Below are 16,935 nucleotides of genomic sequence, written 5' to 3' on the forward strand. Positions count from 1 at the left end.
TAACATAGTTTTCCTTCATTATCTCAATCAATAGTTTTGAAAAATGACCACTTAATAGATGTATAGACTGCTGCCAAGCCTGTATTGTGTTTTAAGTGTTTATTGTACTAATTGTTAACACATCTCACTTCCTGGCCTTTTGGATGCTGGTTTCCAGTGTGTGTATTTGAAAAATTAGAGCTTTTTAGGCAACTTTCACCCTCTCTCTACACATTCTATTTTCACAGTTTCACAGGAGGTCATGACAACAAAACACAAGGTTTTATATTATCTTTATCTGTTGGGTTACATTCCAAAGCGCTCTCAGTGCTCAAAGCTAATTGTTGGCTAATTTTAGTGATCCTTCCCAATGAAAGGATGCTATTTGGTTGCATGTTGCATAGCTACAGGCAAGCTAAAGGTGACATTAAGGAAACTAGTGTAATACTGGTGTCAAATATGAGTGCCTGAAGGTAAAAAGGACAAAATGTTTGGTTTAATTTGTTCTTTCTGTCAGTGGGAGAAATTCTCTCTTGGCTCACTGCCGACGTCCATTTGTTCAGGCAGAACAAAGACCATGTGACACTCACATACAGATTTACATTTCACAGCTCTGCCATTTCCAGATGCCAGTCTCTCCATTGTATTTCCAGCAGTAACAAAAAGAGTTGCTGGCACGCTGCTTGCCTGAGGGGCGTAATCCATCATTGCAAAAGAAAGGAAACACTGGATGAATATATTCAAAAGAACTTGTTCACTTGTGTTCATTACTTTAACTTTAATTTTTGCTGCTCTCAGCCACCAGACAGTAGCATGTGGCTGAAACTGGGTCTTATACATCCCAATTAGCCAAAAGCAAAAATATTACAAGTAATGAGGTACATGTATGGACTCATATTCGACTGCCAAGAAGCATTTTAAATCTCCACAAGTTAAAGATAAAGAGGACCAGCTTGCTAACATTGTTAATAAAGCAGTTCTACTTCTTTTACTCAGGTGACATCAAAAATGAACTTCTTTGGTTTTCTAGCAGCAGGACAGATTTGTTCATGTTGACAAATATTTACTTAACTGTCTGAGATCACAGGGATAGTGCATTCTTTATTGGCTGAATTTCTCTTTAACGATGTGATGATTGAAGTTTAAAAGCACCTAATTTGTGCACCTGTTTTGCATATAAAACCCCTTCTCTTCAAAGTAACATGTCTGCATGTATTTAATAACCGCTGGTGGAATGAACAGCTGGATGTCTGCTTTGAAGAGTAGGACACTAAAATGAAAATATTAAAATATTCACTAAAGTACCTGAAAAGTGTTTATAGTACAGTATACAAGTAAAACTACAAATTTCCCATGTCTGCTGGTGAGGTTGTTAACAGCTTGTTAACAGCTTAGTTCAACTCCAGGCAACAGGCTTGAGGGCTCTGCTGAGATTTAGCAGTGACAAGCAGCACTTGGAGTCTGCTATGATTATTTTTAGCAAGCACTGCCATGTGGAAAAGGATGGCTGCAAAATATGTTTATCAAAGCAAGATGTGGCACACTTAAGATTGCTTCAAGACTGAAATTTGGATATTACACACAATCACACATATACACACACACTTTCAGAGGTGTAAAAAATCAATGCCAAGCATGGTCACATCCTTTTCCCTCTCCTTGTCTTTCTCGACTGCTGTGGGTCAGGGAAGTGTAACACCAAAACAAACTGGATTTGTAGAGCACAGTGCCAAGTCCCCACCTCAAATCCCACCTAAGTCGTACAGATATCCTGTCCTAAGTCACACATATTGCTCTGTTGCTTACCTGGTAAAACCAGCCAATATAAGATCTTTATTACAGGGACCTTTTTACCTTCCTATTTTATGAGTGTCTTGAAATTCACTATCAATCTCTTTCCTCTCATCTGCTCTTGCCGCCTCTCTCTCTCTGTCACTGTCACTGCTTATTTTTTCTGCCTTTCTTGCCCTTTTACTGTCTTTTCTCCTTCTACACTGTGATTGAATGCTGAATTATGTTAATAGTGATATGTCTAGGGCACCCCGTGTCTGGTACTGTCATCATGCCTTTGTATCATTGCCACAAAGACTAATTCCTGCACATTTATTGTACAGGGTGCATAAAGTGAGCTGATTCTGTGCTGTCCTCCTATTCCCTCCAGGTTCCAGCTATCTCATTGGCTTATGAGACAGCTGAGAGCGACATCATGAAACGTCAACCAAGGAACCCCAAATTAGACAAGCTGGTCAATGAACGCCTCATCAGCATGGCCTATGGACAGATAGGTTTGTCTTCTTGGGACTCATAACCTCTTTGTACCACAGCTCTTAAACCTGAATCACTGTGACAGGCCCCTTGTAGGGAAGTTATGGTTATAATAAACATCACAGGCATACAAACATTCAATACAGACATTTATCAGAAATTATGGCATTTCTTACTGCCTTTGTAAATGTTTAGGTACATACAGTTAAGGAAAATAGATCCAGAGGTGAGCAGACAGTCAGGAGAGAGTCCCACAATTTTCTTCTAATTGTTGTGACATTTACAGCAAATTGAGAGTAGAGAGTGCAACTATTTTCTACTTAATCTTGGTCATGTTTCACTGGTTGGAGCCTTACTTGAATGCATGCTTTTTATCTCTGGTTTTATATGGTTTGGGAATAGTGAAAATCAAAGGCTGGCCCAATTTCATAGGCTGTTAAATAGGTCAAAATATGACAGGGCTTCATTGGTCGACATACAATTTAAAGCTGAACACTCTCAAAACAGCCGGCAACTCACATCAACTCCCATAATTCTTCCAAGATGAACAGAACTTTTGTAGGCCACATCAATTCACATTTACAAACCACTGTTCTGACATTACAGCTTGAAGTCCTGAAGCATCTACAACGAACATAACTGATGATTTGATCAAGAGTGACAAACAATGAATGTGACAGTAGAGTAAAATCTCCAACATTATAAGCAGGCACCAGTGAGGAGAAGTAACAGTATCCAGAAAACAGATTAAACCAATTTTGTTATCATTGAGAAAACGATGTTAAAATATATCAACATAAACACTGACCTGGTGCCAGGTTTCAGTGTAACAGCATAATGAATGAGATGATTAACAAGCATCGTCTCAATCCTTGATCGGTACTTGTGGAGGTTTGGTATATATGAAGACTTAAGCTTTAAAAAAAGATGTCTATCATGTTGAAAATGTTACGCCCACTCTGACAAAACAAATTTTCCAACATGAAATTAAAACTCACTATCGGCTATTATTGCAGTCCTCAGCTGTCTGGAACCATGTACTTACAAAATAACAACATTGTAGAGGGCAGAGGGAGGAAGACATAATCACCTGTGCTATGTTTGAAACAATATTAAGTAAAAAACACCAGGTGGATGTAATACAAGTCAATTTATTTTTCATATTTTGGTATAATTCCTATAAGTAAGTGATACAAAAATATTGGACCACTGGTATTATTAGTTCTGTTGTTTGTCAAAATAGCTTTTGTTTAAAGACACCCATTATCTATAAATCGTGTTCCTATTTGTTCTGTAAAAACATTTCCCCTATTGCTACACTGTGCTGTAAGACAACAGATGAGTAAAAATCTAATCCAATGGCAGACAGTTTACACAATGGTCTTGCATCCATCCATCCATCCATTACTGTAGCTATTCCTGCTTTATGTTAATGGTAATTTGTAGTAAGATCCAAACCAAAGATCCAAAATTACTACAATAACTGAAATAACAGAACTTTGTGTCTATTTTCTCTATAATTAGCACCAAATTATATAGTTCTTTACAAGAAAATTATTAGGAAATGGAAAAATAAAGCGTTAAAATGTAACAGATGATGTTTTGGCATTGATTTCTTGCACATTTTTTGTTTCCAGGGATGCTCCAGGCTCTTGGTGGTTTTTTCACCTACTTTGTGATTTTGGCTGAGAACGGCTTCCTCCCAAAGACCCTGCTGGGCATCCGAATCAAGTGGGACGACCGCGAAGTCAATGACCTGGAGGACACCTATGGGCAGCAGTGGGTAAGGAGCGGGGACAAAGACAAATCAGCACGCCCTTTGAATATTCCCATACTCATGCAGGAGTAAATATAATGTGTGTTTCTACCTGGCAGACCTATGAGCAGAGGAAGATCATTGAATTTACCTGCCACACCAGCTTCTTTGCCAGCATCGTGGTTGTCCAGTGGGCTGATCTTATCATCTGCAAGACCAGGAGGAACTCCCTCTTTCAGCAGGGCATGAGGTAAGTGAGGGAGGGGGGAAGGGAGGGCTGGAGTAAAAGATGAATAGAAGGGTGTGAAATAAAGGCATAAATGAAAGCAGTTAGGAAGGCAGATTCACCTTAAAGTCAGTAATTTGTGACTGTAAGATTTCTTGTGTGTTCCTGATTAGTTTGAACCTTAATTGCCTAAACCTTTTCCTTTCTCTGATGTGCTCTTATTTTCTGTTCAACAGGAACAGGATCCTAATCTTCGGCCTGTTTGTTGAGACTGCTCTGGCTGCCTTCCTCTCCTACTGCCCTGGAATGGACGTTGCCTTGCGCATGTACCCCCTGAAGTACGCTCTGCATATGCATATCTCCACCGAACCGAAAAATAACCCTTTTAAAGACCTAATAGGCTACCATTAGCCTGTCACTCTCTACTTTAAATGAAGTCTGTGATCTTCTTAAACACCATGTTGTTATCCTTAATATTCAAAAATGGCTGCAATGAATTTAACAATTTGCACTCTGCCTGTGACTCACTGCTACTCTATCCATCTCCACCCCTGTCATACTCTTCTTCTCTTCCTCTCAGGCCTCTATGGTGGTTCTGTGCCTTCCCATACAGTCTTCTCATCTTCATTTATGATGAGGTCCGTAAACTTATTTTGAGGAGGAGCCCTGGAGGTAAGCAGCTATTAAGAGAAACCAAGATTAAAAGGTTTCAACCTTCTTTGTCTTGTTAATAAGCTGAAAGGCAAAAAAATTGGGGCGGTAGTACCTCAGTCTTGGTTTGGGAACCGAAGGGTAGCCGGTTCAAGTCCCGCTCGGACCAGATGGTATGGAGTGTGGACTGGTAGGTGGAGACGTGCCAGTTCACCTCCTGGGCACTGCCGAGGTGCCCCTGAGCAAGGAACCAAACCCCTAATTGCTCTGGGCACTGTGCTCTGCAACAGCCCCATCTCCACATTACTATGTTATACATGTCTATAGGTTTGTGTGCATGTGTGTATTTCAAGCCTGTGTGTGTACTTAAAGTACTTAAGGCAAAAATTTGCCAAGTGATGGTAGAGTGATTGACACCCCTGTCTCAGGAACCACATCTGCCATTTTCCATCAAGACCTTTTCTCCCAACCTCTGTACCTCTCTCAGCTGTCCTTGTAAAAAAAATACACATACTAAAGGAGTAGACTGTCCACTCCTTTAAGGACACACTGATTGACAAAGTCACCACAGCTCTGCTATGCTGATCTGACCTGAAGGTTCCCAGCAAGCATTTGACAGATGGTGACATGCAGGAGAAGATCAAGTTCAATGTCAGTCCAAATGAGCACAAAAAATATTATATAAAATCTACTTTTTCACTGTTTTGAATTTAGATCAAAAAGGAAAGTACAGGTATCAATTTTACAAAACAATGTTGGTAGCAATTATGGATGATTATTGACGACAAAGAATGTAAGCTTTAATTTTGGTGTAATTTTGAAAACAGGGGTTTTCCACACCAGTGCCAGCTGTCATTTTGACATTCATTTTTGTTTTGGGGATAAAGTACATAATGCAATTTTGCATAGTTTTTCTGGTAGATTTTTTGGGGGGGCATTTTTGCCTTTATTTGACAGTGACAGCTGCAGAGAGAGACAGGAACAGAGGGAGGGAGAGGGGATGATGCAGCAAAGGGCTCCGGGTTGGAATCGAGCCCCGGACACTGCGGTAAGGACTCAGCCTTGGTACGCGCTCTACCAGGTGAGCTACCGGGGCGCCCCTTTTCTGGCAGATTTGAATGTGGTTATTGTCATTTTGTCATGTATTATAAAGCAGGAACTGTAATAAATTTCATTTTAAAGTTATTATTAACTGTAGCTTAAGCCACAAAAGAGACTTTAGGCCTAACCCGTAGCAATGCAGCTGAAAACTATCAGGCATCCAGCAAACCACTCAATGCTGAACAATTGTCTTTTAAAGCTGCAGCCTCCGCAACACTTGACTGGTTGCTGTTTGTCTTCCAGGTTTTGTTTCTGACAAAATAGCATGTAAATTCAGTGCTGTCTGGCAGTTTGCTTGGGAATTCCATTTGATAAATGGAGCATAAAATGGTGAAAATCACACATCCACATCACCACTGAAATCTAATCTGATCTGATTCTTGGGCCAAGGGCTGCATCGGCACTAGATTTCAACCAAAGTCCTTTCTAACTCTTTAATATATCTTGCTACTAAGCAGACAGGGGTGAAAACATAATTCACTTCTAATTTTGTTTATGGAAGCAGTGAAGAAATATGATCACAGATTATTGCAAAAACGTCTAGTGATTCTTCTTCTGGCCTGAAGGTAAAAATCTTTTGCAGCGTGTCAAATGTCTAAGATGTATGCAGCAATCTTTATGGAGCCAATTCAGTGAACTTATGTAAAACTTGCACCAGGAAATAGATTATACCTGTCTAACACCACCAGAAACAGTAGCGAATGATGAGAAAGGAAATTAAAGGAGGCTGATGAAGACTCTTGAGATATGCCCCAAAGATCATACACATGATATGGACACACTACAATAGCTCAAAATCTGTTCACTGTCGCAGCATTTCAGCTGATGAGGGGCAAGACATGGGGAGACAAATACAATTTATCTTGACAGTTAATCATTTCTGTTAATCTGTGTGCCATGGGCTGCTGATCAGAGTCTTAGAGTTATAAGGGGATTCATTTGGAAATGTACAGAGACAAAGGCAACGAGATGAATACAAATAGAGTGATACAAAAGGATATTATGAAAACTGCTCACCTGTCATTTTGGTCTCTGACACTTCCCTCTTTCTCTTTCTGTCTCTCTCTTCCTCTCTTCCAGGTTGGGTGGAGCAGGAGACGTATTATTAACATTCAGAAAATGTCAGTTTGAATTGTGTGTCTGTGTGTGTGCGTGTGGGTGTATGTGTGCGTTTGTGTGTGCTTGTGAGTGTAGAACTGTGTGTCTGTCAGTTGTAATATTGCATGGATCAGTTCACAAATCTGATTATCATAAAAATACTGCTGAAAATAGGCTTTTGATTGTGCTTTGAGTTTTTCCTTTTTGTTTTCTCCGAAAACATTTCCAGCAGAACAATGGTAATGTATACCTATGTGCCTTAAATAAACTGTTACCAAAGTGATGTATCATGGAATGTACCAAATAAAATGTATTCCAAAATATTCCTGGCTATCGTTTTATTTGCTATTCATTGATTTTGTGGTCAGTATCAATCCTTATTGCAGAATAATCCTCTTGAGTTATTTTATGGTTAGACCTAAAACTTGCAGAAGATATTGAACAACTTGTCAATTTTAATATGTAGAGCACCACATGTACCAACAATTGTGATGTTTTCCAAACCACATATTATTCACTACTAATTACCCTTACTAAATGTAACATTTTCAGGCATTTTCAATCACATCACAACCTTTACTGGCGCCAAATTCAAACCAGATGTGCCTTTGTATGCAAGTGTATCAGCTGATGCTACACAATGCTACACAGGCCACACTAAAAAACAGATTAATTGGCAAGGGCAGATATAGCAGACGATATTAGGTTATAACAGATATATCAGTATAAGCGTATATGTCAACCTATAAATACAGTAACAAGAAATTGCAGAACAAAATTGCTAAAGATATGACTGAGGTAATTTAGAAAATGTGTTGCCATTACATATTCTGTACACTGGAGACCATTGACAAGTTTATTTTTCAAATGTTAAATGTCCTGCTCAATACATATCTTGGTCACAATTCTTTAATGCCCTCATCAAAAAAGTTGTGTGTTTATGTTAAAAAACATACATCATTCGATATACATTATTATAACTCTAAAACATCAATACTGGCATTGGCCTCAAAAACCAAGTGTCAGTCAGGCTCTGCCTACACTCATATTTTCCTGATCTTATCATCCATTATGTATATCCACATGTCTTCTATTCACTGGACAATTGTTACCTTACTGTCAAAATTGACAGGTGGCCATGCATTTTCCTCCCAATGTTAAAACTACTCAAAAAATTAGTTAGAGGGCGTTTTAACTCTCATAGAACCACATTAAACCTTGTCTTGGGTCCTACATGGTCTCTTCTTATACTTTATGCAACATTAATATGGGAACAGGCCATTGTAAACCCAATCTGGGCCTCCTTCTGGGCATCATTACCTGTTTGCTGTCTGTATGAGTGTGTATGTTGATGTCTGTGTGTGGCTCTTTTCAATACCTTAAAATACATGGTGTATGCATTTATTTTTCCTGACAGTGGATATGACAGCTGCTCCATGTTTTTCTCTGTTTTCCTATCTCAATGTCACATTGACTATTCTATTGTTGCATGGGGGGTACTGAATACTAAAATTGGTGTCTTTGAGTTGGGTTGAATTTTTTTTTCCTCATCTGAAGATTTTCTTGTGATTTTTCTCTTGTCTTCTCCTGGGGTCTTTAAGGTTGGTGGTGCAGTTACAATATTTGGACTGTCATGTCGTACCAGTGTGCAGTTTTTCTCATTCTGTCATATCGTTGTGTGTTGTTTCCTTGCAATTAATTTTGTTGCACACTGTATTGCATCATTTAATTTTGCAATTCCTTGATATCTATTTATAGGGTTGTTTTGTGTAAATACACAATATAAATAAACTCAACTAGGGCTTGAACTACCAATTATTTACATAATTGATACTACGGTGGCCGCAAACCTCGCGAAAAACACGAAAGGCCCTATCTAGAACCAGTGTTTGGTTTGTCCGTTCTGGGCTACTGTAGAAACATGGTGGTGCAACATGGCGACCTCCGTGGAAGGGGACCTGTAGATATAAACGGCTTATTCTAAGGCAATGAAAACACAACGATTCTTATTTTCAGGTAATTATACACCAATTATTTATTTGTAAGCTATATTTATGTATTTATTGCCATCTATTGCAGCTGGAAAATATGAGAGTAGAAAAACTTAATTTCTTTACTGGTGAGCCAGTATGAAAATATTTGGTGGTGTGTAATTTGATGCGAAAGACCAACAAGCTCATAAATGTGAATGAGACAAAAGGCATGTGGAAATCACAGCCGTTAATCAACGTCTTAATCTCACTCTGACCCAGCCTGACCTTCTCAAAACAACCCTCCAAGGTTTTCGATAACCAGGCGGAAAACAACTTCCGTTCACTGCCGGTCAAACATGGCGCTGCTTCTAAGGTCAGTACAGCTGTGCTACATAATTTTTGGGCTCGTGGAAAGCTTTTGTGTCGTTTTTCGGGGTTATCATGTCAAATAGACGTATTTACAGCATAGTAACATTACAGCCGAGGACAATCCGTGTAACTTTTTACCTTGGTTCATTGCCCTTATTTAGCGTAAATATGGCGAGACACAGCGATAGCTGACTTTAGCTAGCAGGCTAACGCTAGCTGTTTTTGAAAGCTAGCAGAGAGTGGACTTTGGCTCTGAGTGTAATTAATGACGGACTCAAAAGGTGTTATTTGATGCCTTTCGCCTTCATATGAGCGTTGAATGACACAAACGTAATTCGCCGTTGACAAGATAGGCTTCCTAATCGGAGTGTTTGCTCTGGTTTAGCTTGGAGCTAACTGTCAGTTTACATTGCCACACTGTCGTGCCTTTACCAACACTGTATTAACCAAGTAGAAAGTCAGGTGTGTATACTTTGTCCACTTCATGGTGGCTGTTGAATGTAAGCACGGCGCCATTCAGGCTATTCAAACCAATGTTTATCATTGTCCCTAGAAGTTAGTTTATTCCTTCTTTCGGCTGCACCTTCCTGATCCATTCTTCTCCATCGTTGATTTGAGTTTGCCTGTATTGCTCAATACTGGAGTCTCTGGTTGAGTTGGAACGGCTTGGTTTTGTTACTTATTAACCTAAGACTCTCCTCCAATATTGATATGTATATCTGTTTAGGGCAGCATAACAATAGTAAGATGAATGGGCTTGTTAGAAATCATGCTGTCAGAAATATGAAAGCATTTGCTTTGTGGTGTTGGTGTAGACAGCATCATTGATATCATTATACACAGTATAAAAATTAAAGCTTAGATAATGTATTTCAGAAGCATTTTTTGTATATTTGTTGAAATTCTCTTACATCTCGACAGCAATCCACAAATCCGGGGGAGACACAAATCCAGTATCTGTCATAAGCCCATCTAATCATTTCATTCGGGCCGAATGAAATGATTGGCTGGCTGGCCTACCTGCCTGTCTACCTACGTACCTGTGCGCACTCTGGCCATACTTAATTGCTCTTGAAAATGAGATGTGCTTTGGAGGGAGGTCTGATCCCCTGAAAATCTAGCTGTCTCTTGCTAGTTTCGCCAACGTTATCTACCCTAGATTTATTAATAGATAAAAATAAGTACTGAAATATTTTACATCAGTCCTATTATTAAAAAAAAATCCATATGTAAACTTGATGTGTGCTAGATACTGCATGTTTGCTTTTTTCCCCTTTATTTGACTGCAGACACAAAAATCCTGATAGCAAGTAAGAGCTTAATTGTAACACTTCTTTCTTGTATTTAGGACGTTGGCCCGCCAGGGTGTCTGTATCTCCAGACCACACTACAGTGTCCTCTACAGACAGTGAGTTTGTGTGTGTGTGTGTGTGTGTGTGTGTGTGTGTGTGTGTGTGTGTGAGAGAGAGAGAGAGAGAGAGAGAGAGAGCGAGAAGAACACTGGTTCACATACATATACTGCTACAACTCGTGGTAATGATGCAGATACATGCTAAAACCAATGTACTGTAAATTGTTCTACTGTAAACTACTGTACTCTAAATATGTTTTTCGCTCCGTTACAGTGCTGCTCCAATGGGAACCACAGCTAAGGAGGAGATGAACAAGTTTTGGTCTAAAAATGCCAGACTTAACAGACCAATGTCTCCTCATCTCACCATCTACAAGTATGTACTGTATGTCACATGCCGTGTCTTGTAATAATAAAATAAAAATTAAATAATATCAAGTAAAAGGTGGAGATTAATCATTTGTTTAAATGAAATCGTATGCCCCATTTATGTTTTACAATTTCAGCTTAATATTTTCAAATACACTAAAAATCCACTGCAGCACATTATCAAAGTTGAAAATAATATTACTGTTAAAGTCAATTTTCAGATTATGCAGCCTTTTCATTCCTTTTATGCTTATAAAACAGCAGGACAAGCCACCATTACCAGATATTTTCATGCCTTTGGATACATTTAGTGCAATGAGCACCTTGATGTACTGTCAGGCAGTTATTAGAATCCCACAACTTGCAGTAAAGAAAAGCTTTTTATTCAGTACGTGCCTTGTAATTTCTCACTAGCTTTCCTTTTTTGCTCATTTTTTAAAATGAGTATATCTCTGTTATCTGGGATTATTATTATTATGGCTAATCTATGTCAGGCCACTTTCTCTTTGACCTACCATCTAACCATTGATTGTTTCTAACATTGGTGATCTAGTGATTTTAAATCCTACTCTTTCACCACTTTAAAGTTATGTCTATATAAGAACTTTAGCTTAATTTCTAACTGTACTTGCAGACATTGGAAACTGTAAGTGAAAGTGTCAACTGTCATTTACTTTAATTTGAAGTTTAAAAAATAAGCTCCTATGGCTTGCAGCTTTGCCTTGTGAGTCTCAACTACTTTGAGTTAGCATTGCTGCCTGCAGTTGAAAAATAGAACAGGGTCCTTTTTTTGTTTCTGTACTATGTTGTGGTGATGCTACTTGCCGATTAGAGCCTGAGCCTAACCTGTTAGCCTAACCTAACAAAACAGTCAACGAAAACGTCAGTGAAGGCTCAACACTTTGACTTGTGGTTTGTAGTGTGTTTCAACCACATACTGTATCTGCCATAATAGTACATGTGTTGCATTTTTCTGTGTTTCAGGTGGTCTGTCCCCATGATGATGTCGATCACATTCAGAGGAACTGGAGTGGGGCTCAGTGGAGGTACACATCTGTTTTCTTTGTCATCCATGACTAAAGATATGCTTGTGAATATTCTTCCTTCTGTAGTTAGTTTTGTCCTTAAAAACCCAAATTATCCCACACAGAAAAAAGAGCTTACAATACAATTATTTTCTGTTATTCTAATATCTAAGTGAAGCTATTCTACATACGACACTGTCAGCTTTTGATTGACCCTGAACATCTCTTCAGGGCATTTTAGTTCATCACTATTGATTTCTGCTAAGAGCATTTACTGGCATTACAAAACAGAAGTTGTTCAATACAATTCAACCTTTTTGCATGTGAAAATCAAGTCTACTACTGCACTGCTAATAGCTTTTAGTCATTTGTCTGGTCTAAAGGTTGAGCCTGTGTTACTGTAACATTGTACATCAGTACTGTTGACCTTGATGTACCATAAAAGCTGGGTCCAGTTTTGTTTTATATGTTAATGGATTCAATAAAGGTCAGCACCCTCAACTGCCAGTTTATTAATAGTCACTCACTATGTCTCATTCTATCAAAACATTGCATGTGCTTAATCATAGTGTCTGAAATCAACTTTCTGGCTCCCTTGCAAAGGGCTGGTAAACTAAAAATATCACCTGCTTAGAGTAATTTTTACAAGCCATATTGATTCATATGAAATTTACATTGTAGCGTTTATATTTCCCGCCACTACTCTCAATGCAGTAGGAATTAAAACTCAGTTAATTTAATTTTTGATTTTAAAGATTGCTTATTCACATGCAAAGGATGTTTATTTTTGTTTGCTTTTGTGCAACAGAGCCTTTTGTTTTTACATTGATTCACACCTGCTATGTGTTTCCACAAGGAAAGTTTCTTCCACCATTAGGTCTTTTAATCATCCAGACAGTACACAAAGAGGAGCTTAGATAGAACCAATGAGTACAGTTCATTGTAACAGGCAGCCACTGAGAAGCCTGTTTGATACAGAGCCATTGTTTGGCCTTCAATTTAGTCCGCAGGGGAAAAAGTCTTTTCATAACTGAAAAAATTACTGTCCAATGTGGTGACTCATGGAGACTAATCCAGCAACGACAAATGGTAGTAGCATGTTGATCCTTGACATGTGTTAATTTCTCACCTATTGCTTTCTGTCTAAAAGGCATTCATGCGCCGCATTTTTCTCTAACACCCATTCACATACACACCTTGTCCAATATCTGGTCTCATTACTTCTGTCTGTGTCTAGCTATCTCAGCCTTTGCCGTGGCTGCACTGGTATTACCGGGAAATTACCCCTACTACTTGGACTTGATCCACTCGCTGTCCGTCGGCCCCTTTCTCATTGGGTTGGCCAAGTTCGGCATCGCCTTCCCAGTATCTTACCACACCTATAACGGCATCCGGCACTTGGTAAGACTTACTAATTTGATTCATAGACCTAGCAAATGTTTCTTTTTTTTATATTTGTGGTTTGTTGCCATTACCATGTTTGGTGTAGTGTCTGGACGCCTCATCTTAAGCTTTTTAAAGGAGACAGATCTTTATGCAATTTGTTACGTTTGTCATTTTTGTCATGTTTGCTCATTTTACTGATTTCATAGAACATATATTACATTTGCCAAGATTAATAAGCTGATGGTATTTCTTATGCTGAATGTTCTTCTCTCTCTTTTCTCTTATTTGTTCATTATTATTTAAATCAGTGGTGGGACATTGGCAAGGGCTTCAGAATCCCAGAGGTCTACCGCACCGGCTACACAGTTATTGGTCTGTCCATCATCACCTCTATAGCCCTGGCTTTGCTCTGAGCACAGGACAAGAAGAGATGAGCAGAAAAGAAAGGAGAGGAGGGAGTCTAAGGGAATGTGGACTGAATTCACTGTGGGAGTTTTGTGTATATGTTCTGTTCTGGCCTACAACAGGCCCCATTTCATCAGAGTATTGAATAAAGGATTATATTATGCTGTACGCAGAAAAGGTGTCGTGATGTTTTGTCCCTTGGAATTAATTATACCCTGAAAGCTTTGGGGTCATCAAAGGCAGCAAGAGTGCAAAGTGCATGCAAATCTGACCCAGTTTATTTCACACTTGTTCTCAGTGTGAACAACAACCGGCGACCAAAATTAGACGTGTCCTACATGTTATAACCTTATGTAATTTGTCTAATAGTGCTGTGACGTCAAATTCATTAATCACTTTTCTTTGCCCTAAGTGCTCAGTCACTGCCAGCCCAACCAGTGTGCCTGCCTGTTGTCTCTGCACAGGAATGTGTGTTTGTATCTGTAGAGCGGCTGTTTACCGTAGGCTGTCATTCATATTTTACCTTCTACAGGCCGCAGCTGCTCAGATGCATTTTTAACATCAGGAAGGAGAGGGGCTGAAATGCGGAGAGGCAGCCCAGTGGTGGAAGCTGCGTGTGTGAACAGGCTCCTCACCGGCAGCCTGCCTCAGGCCTTACCTCCCACTGAGCCACACAGGAGCTGCACACACTGCACCTGAACAGCTTTTGTCCTGCAGTGTGAATAAAAGCAAGCCGTGATGTAATGTCAGATCCAACTCCGTTTATGTAGGGTACAGTAACAAGTGCTCAGGAGAAAAAAAAACAATAGTAAACGTTCTGCACCCATGCTGTTTTGTACCAGTTAGTTTGAAAATGTCTGTTCTGATCCACTGAACTTACTGAGATGAACAATGTAACCACTTAGTCTAGTTAGCTCCAACAAAATTGGTTTATCAATTTGTTACTGGTGGCTCGAAGGGAAAGTGCTTGTCAACTTGCATTTCTTTTCATTTTGCTGTTGATAAAATTTATTTGTGAGCCATGCATGTGATCAAATATATTGCTTGTAAAGGGCACAGCAAACTGTCTCTACAATAACTGTCAGTGTTTATAAAACAAATTTCATGCTTTTGAAAGTGTTACATTCTCCTTAGAGACATATCAGCTCCGTTACTGGACAAACATCTCTATATTAAACAGTTGCCACCTCAAAATAGCTGTCACTGTAAAAACAACACTTTCATATTTGCTCTCTGTATATGACTTTTTGGCTGATAGCAGTGAATTTGGCACCTAGATGAATCCCTACATTGTGTCTAATCCATGTTACAGGCACATTTCCACCTGAGCTAGAGATCCTTTGGACTGCAATTTTCGATTGTGGACAGGAAATGTGCTCAAACTCTGCAGGGTTTATGACTGGATTTGCTTATAATCTGTTCACACCAAACCCTGTAGACATATTTCCCATTTTCAGAGTAAAATAAACAGAGGTAATAAAAACATGGGCTGTTCATTGGAGGAGTGATCGCTTTGCGTTATAGCTGTTGATGCATTTACAATGTAAGATGTTCCATCTTTTGGTTTTGCGCCGATAATATCACCATTATGATGTTTTGACGAGATAACCTGTATGAAAGCAGTGGGGGATGGAGAGCAGGGGCTCTCGCCGTCTCTATGAGGAATCAAGGGACTAATGATTACGCGGCAGCAGCACCCCCTACCGGGCGGTAAATTGATTTCCACGGGGCTGCGGTCCTGATGCTGAGGAATAGTGAGGATGCTGCACAGGGCTGGGAGGGGGAGTATAAACCTGTTTTTGATCGGAAAAAATGTGTCACAGTCTCTGTGGCGCAATGGAATAGCGCGCTGGACTTCTAATCCAGAGGCTCCGGGTTCGAGTCCCGGCAGAGATGTGGATGAAAGGTTTGTGGCTTTTTGGATGAGAGGAAATAGAGTGATGGGGAAAAAACCTTGGAAATTGTCATTCCTTTTGCATCTAGGATGTGTCTTACTAGGCTGCTCTGTCTACAGATATGATGAATGGATGGACGAATGGATGATAGATAGATACGTACCGATAGACTGACTTCCAGAAATGTGTTTATTTTGCAGAGGCCCAATACACAGTGCATCTGGACTGAATTGTTATAGAAATTTCACATGGAGCCTTTTCAGCGCGCAAAGGTCAGCGCTTTAATATGTACATTTCAAACGGGCAAAAAGCCTGAAACCAGAGCTCCGGTGTAGCAGCACAGCACGGGCTTCGTTACCAGCCTATTACTGTCCAGGATGCATGCTCAGGCTCCGGCCTTATATAGGGCCATCACGTAGACACCGCAGGACAACAGCGCCGTGTGAAAGTCAGTGGGCACGCGCGCACGCTCGCTCGCGCGCCGTTTCAGCACCTGGGGCTGTCCACTCATTTAAGCCAGAGCAAAAGCTTTTCTAATACAGCGCCAACAACAAAACATTTAAAGCCTTTTCCGGCCTCATAACAAGTGTTTAATGGTGCCAGATGCTGCATTTCTATTCTCCCATTTGGTTTAGAGACAGAGGGAGAGATAAAGACTCCAGTTTACTTTGAACATAAATGACTCAGTGCCAGGAAATGGTGTCGTCTCAAGATTTTTGTATGCAGATTTTGTATTGAATTATAACTATAATGAGGCGGTGCAAGTGGAGAATAAGGATTGCAAAAGTCATTATGTATTTTTAATTTAGTAAAATCAGAGTGGGGACCTTTCTGGAATCCTTTCAAGGACCCCTGAAGGTGGACTTTAGTTTCTGCTTTAGAAAAACATTGCCCCAATCATGGAAACCCAGAGCAGCACTATTTATGTTTACAGTGTGGAAAGCAGCTGCTTGCTTGAAGATCTCTCAAACGCCCCGACTCTCTAACCCCTCCCGGCTCCCCGTGGCTTTTATTATTTTGTATTTTCTTCAAACCCACTTCTTGTCAGCCACCACCACTGATTGGGTTGTCGTGCGGCTGCCGCCA

General features: G+C 39.8%; 2 protein-coding genes and 1 non-coding gene across 3 annotated transcripts in view; all 3 read left to right on the forward strand.

Moving 5' to 3' along the window:
* The window catches only part of atp1a2a (ATPase Na+/K+ transporting subunit alpha 2a), a 34,678-nt gene extending 27,279 nt beyond the window's left edge, over positions 1-7,399 (forward strand). The window contains exons 19-24 of the mRNA XM_044220723.1: positions 2,141-2,264; positions 3,882-4,027; positions 4,120-4,250; positions 4,463-4,564; positions 4,807-4,898; positions 7,059-7,399. Coding sequence (XP_044076658.1) covers positions 2,141-2,264; positions 3,882-4,027; positions 4,120-4,250; positions 4,463-4,564; positions 4,807-4,898; positions 7,059-7,087 — 624 coding nt within the window. The 3' untranslated portion in view covers positions 7,088-7,399. The remainder of the gene's footprint in view (positions 1-2,140; positions 2,265-3,881; positions 4,028-4,119; positions 4,251-4,462; positions 4,565-4,806; positions 4,899-7,058) is intronic.
* A 1,580-nt stretch (positions 7,400-8,979) lies between these two features.
* sdhc (succinate dehydrogenase complex, subunit C, integral membrane protein) lies at positions 8,980-14,122 on the forward strand. Its single transcript, XM_044220728.1, has 7 exons — positions 8,980-9,092; positions 9,329-9,422; positions 10,767-10,826; positions 11,044-11,145; positions 12,123-12,184; positions 13,401-13,564; positions 13,858-14,122. The coding sequence occupies exons 2-7, from the start codon at positions 9,406-9,408 to the stop codon at positions 13,960-13,962; spliced, it is 510 nt and encodes a 169-aa protein (XP_044076663.1). The 5' UTR covers positions 8,980-9,092; positions 9,329-9,405; the 3' UTR covers positions 13,963-14,122.
* Positions 14,123-15,776: 1,654 nt separating this feature from the next.
* Positions 15,777-15,850, forward strand: trnar-ucu. Its single transcript has one exon. It is a non-coding gene; the product is annotated as a tRNA-Arg (tRNA).
* Positions 15,851-16,935: the final 1,085 nt, after the last annotated feature.

The sequence above is a fragment of the Siniperca chuatsi genome, linkage group LG13, assembly GCF_020085105.1.
Source record: "Siniperca chuatsi isolate FFG_IHB_CAS linkage group LG13, ASM2008510v1, whole genome shotgun sequence".
In the NCBI taxonomy this organism is placed as follows: domain Eukaryota; kingdom Metazoa; phylum Chordata; class Actinopteri; order Centrarchiformes; family Sinipercidae; genus Siniperca; species Siniperca chuatsi.

What these genes read in the sequence shown, in the direction of transcription:
- sdhc (XM_044220728.1), top strand. An exon ending in TACAGTGTCCTCTACAGACA is followed by an intron (nt 10,827 to 11,043) that starts GTGAGTTTGTGT and finishes GCTCCGTTACAG; the next exon opens with TGCTGCTCCAATGGGAACCA. An exon ending in ATAACGGCATCCGGCACTTG is followed by an intron (nt 13,565 to 13,857) that starts GTAAGACTTACT and finishes TATTTAAATCAG; the next exon opens with TGGTGGGACATTGGCAAGGG.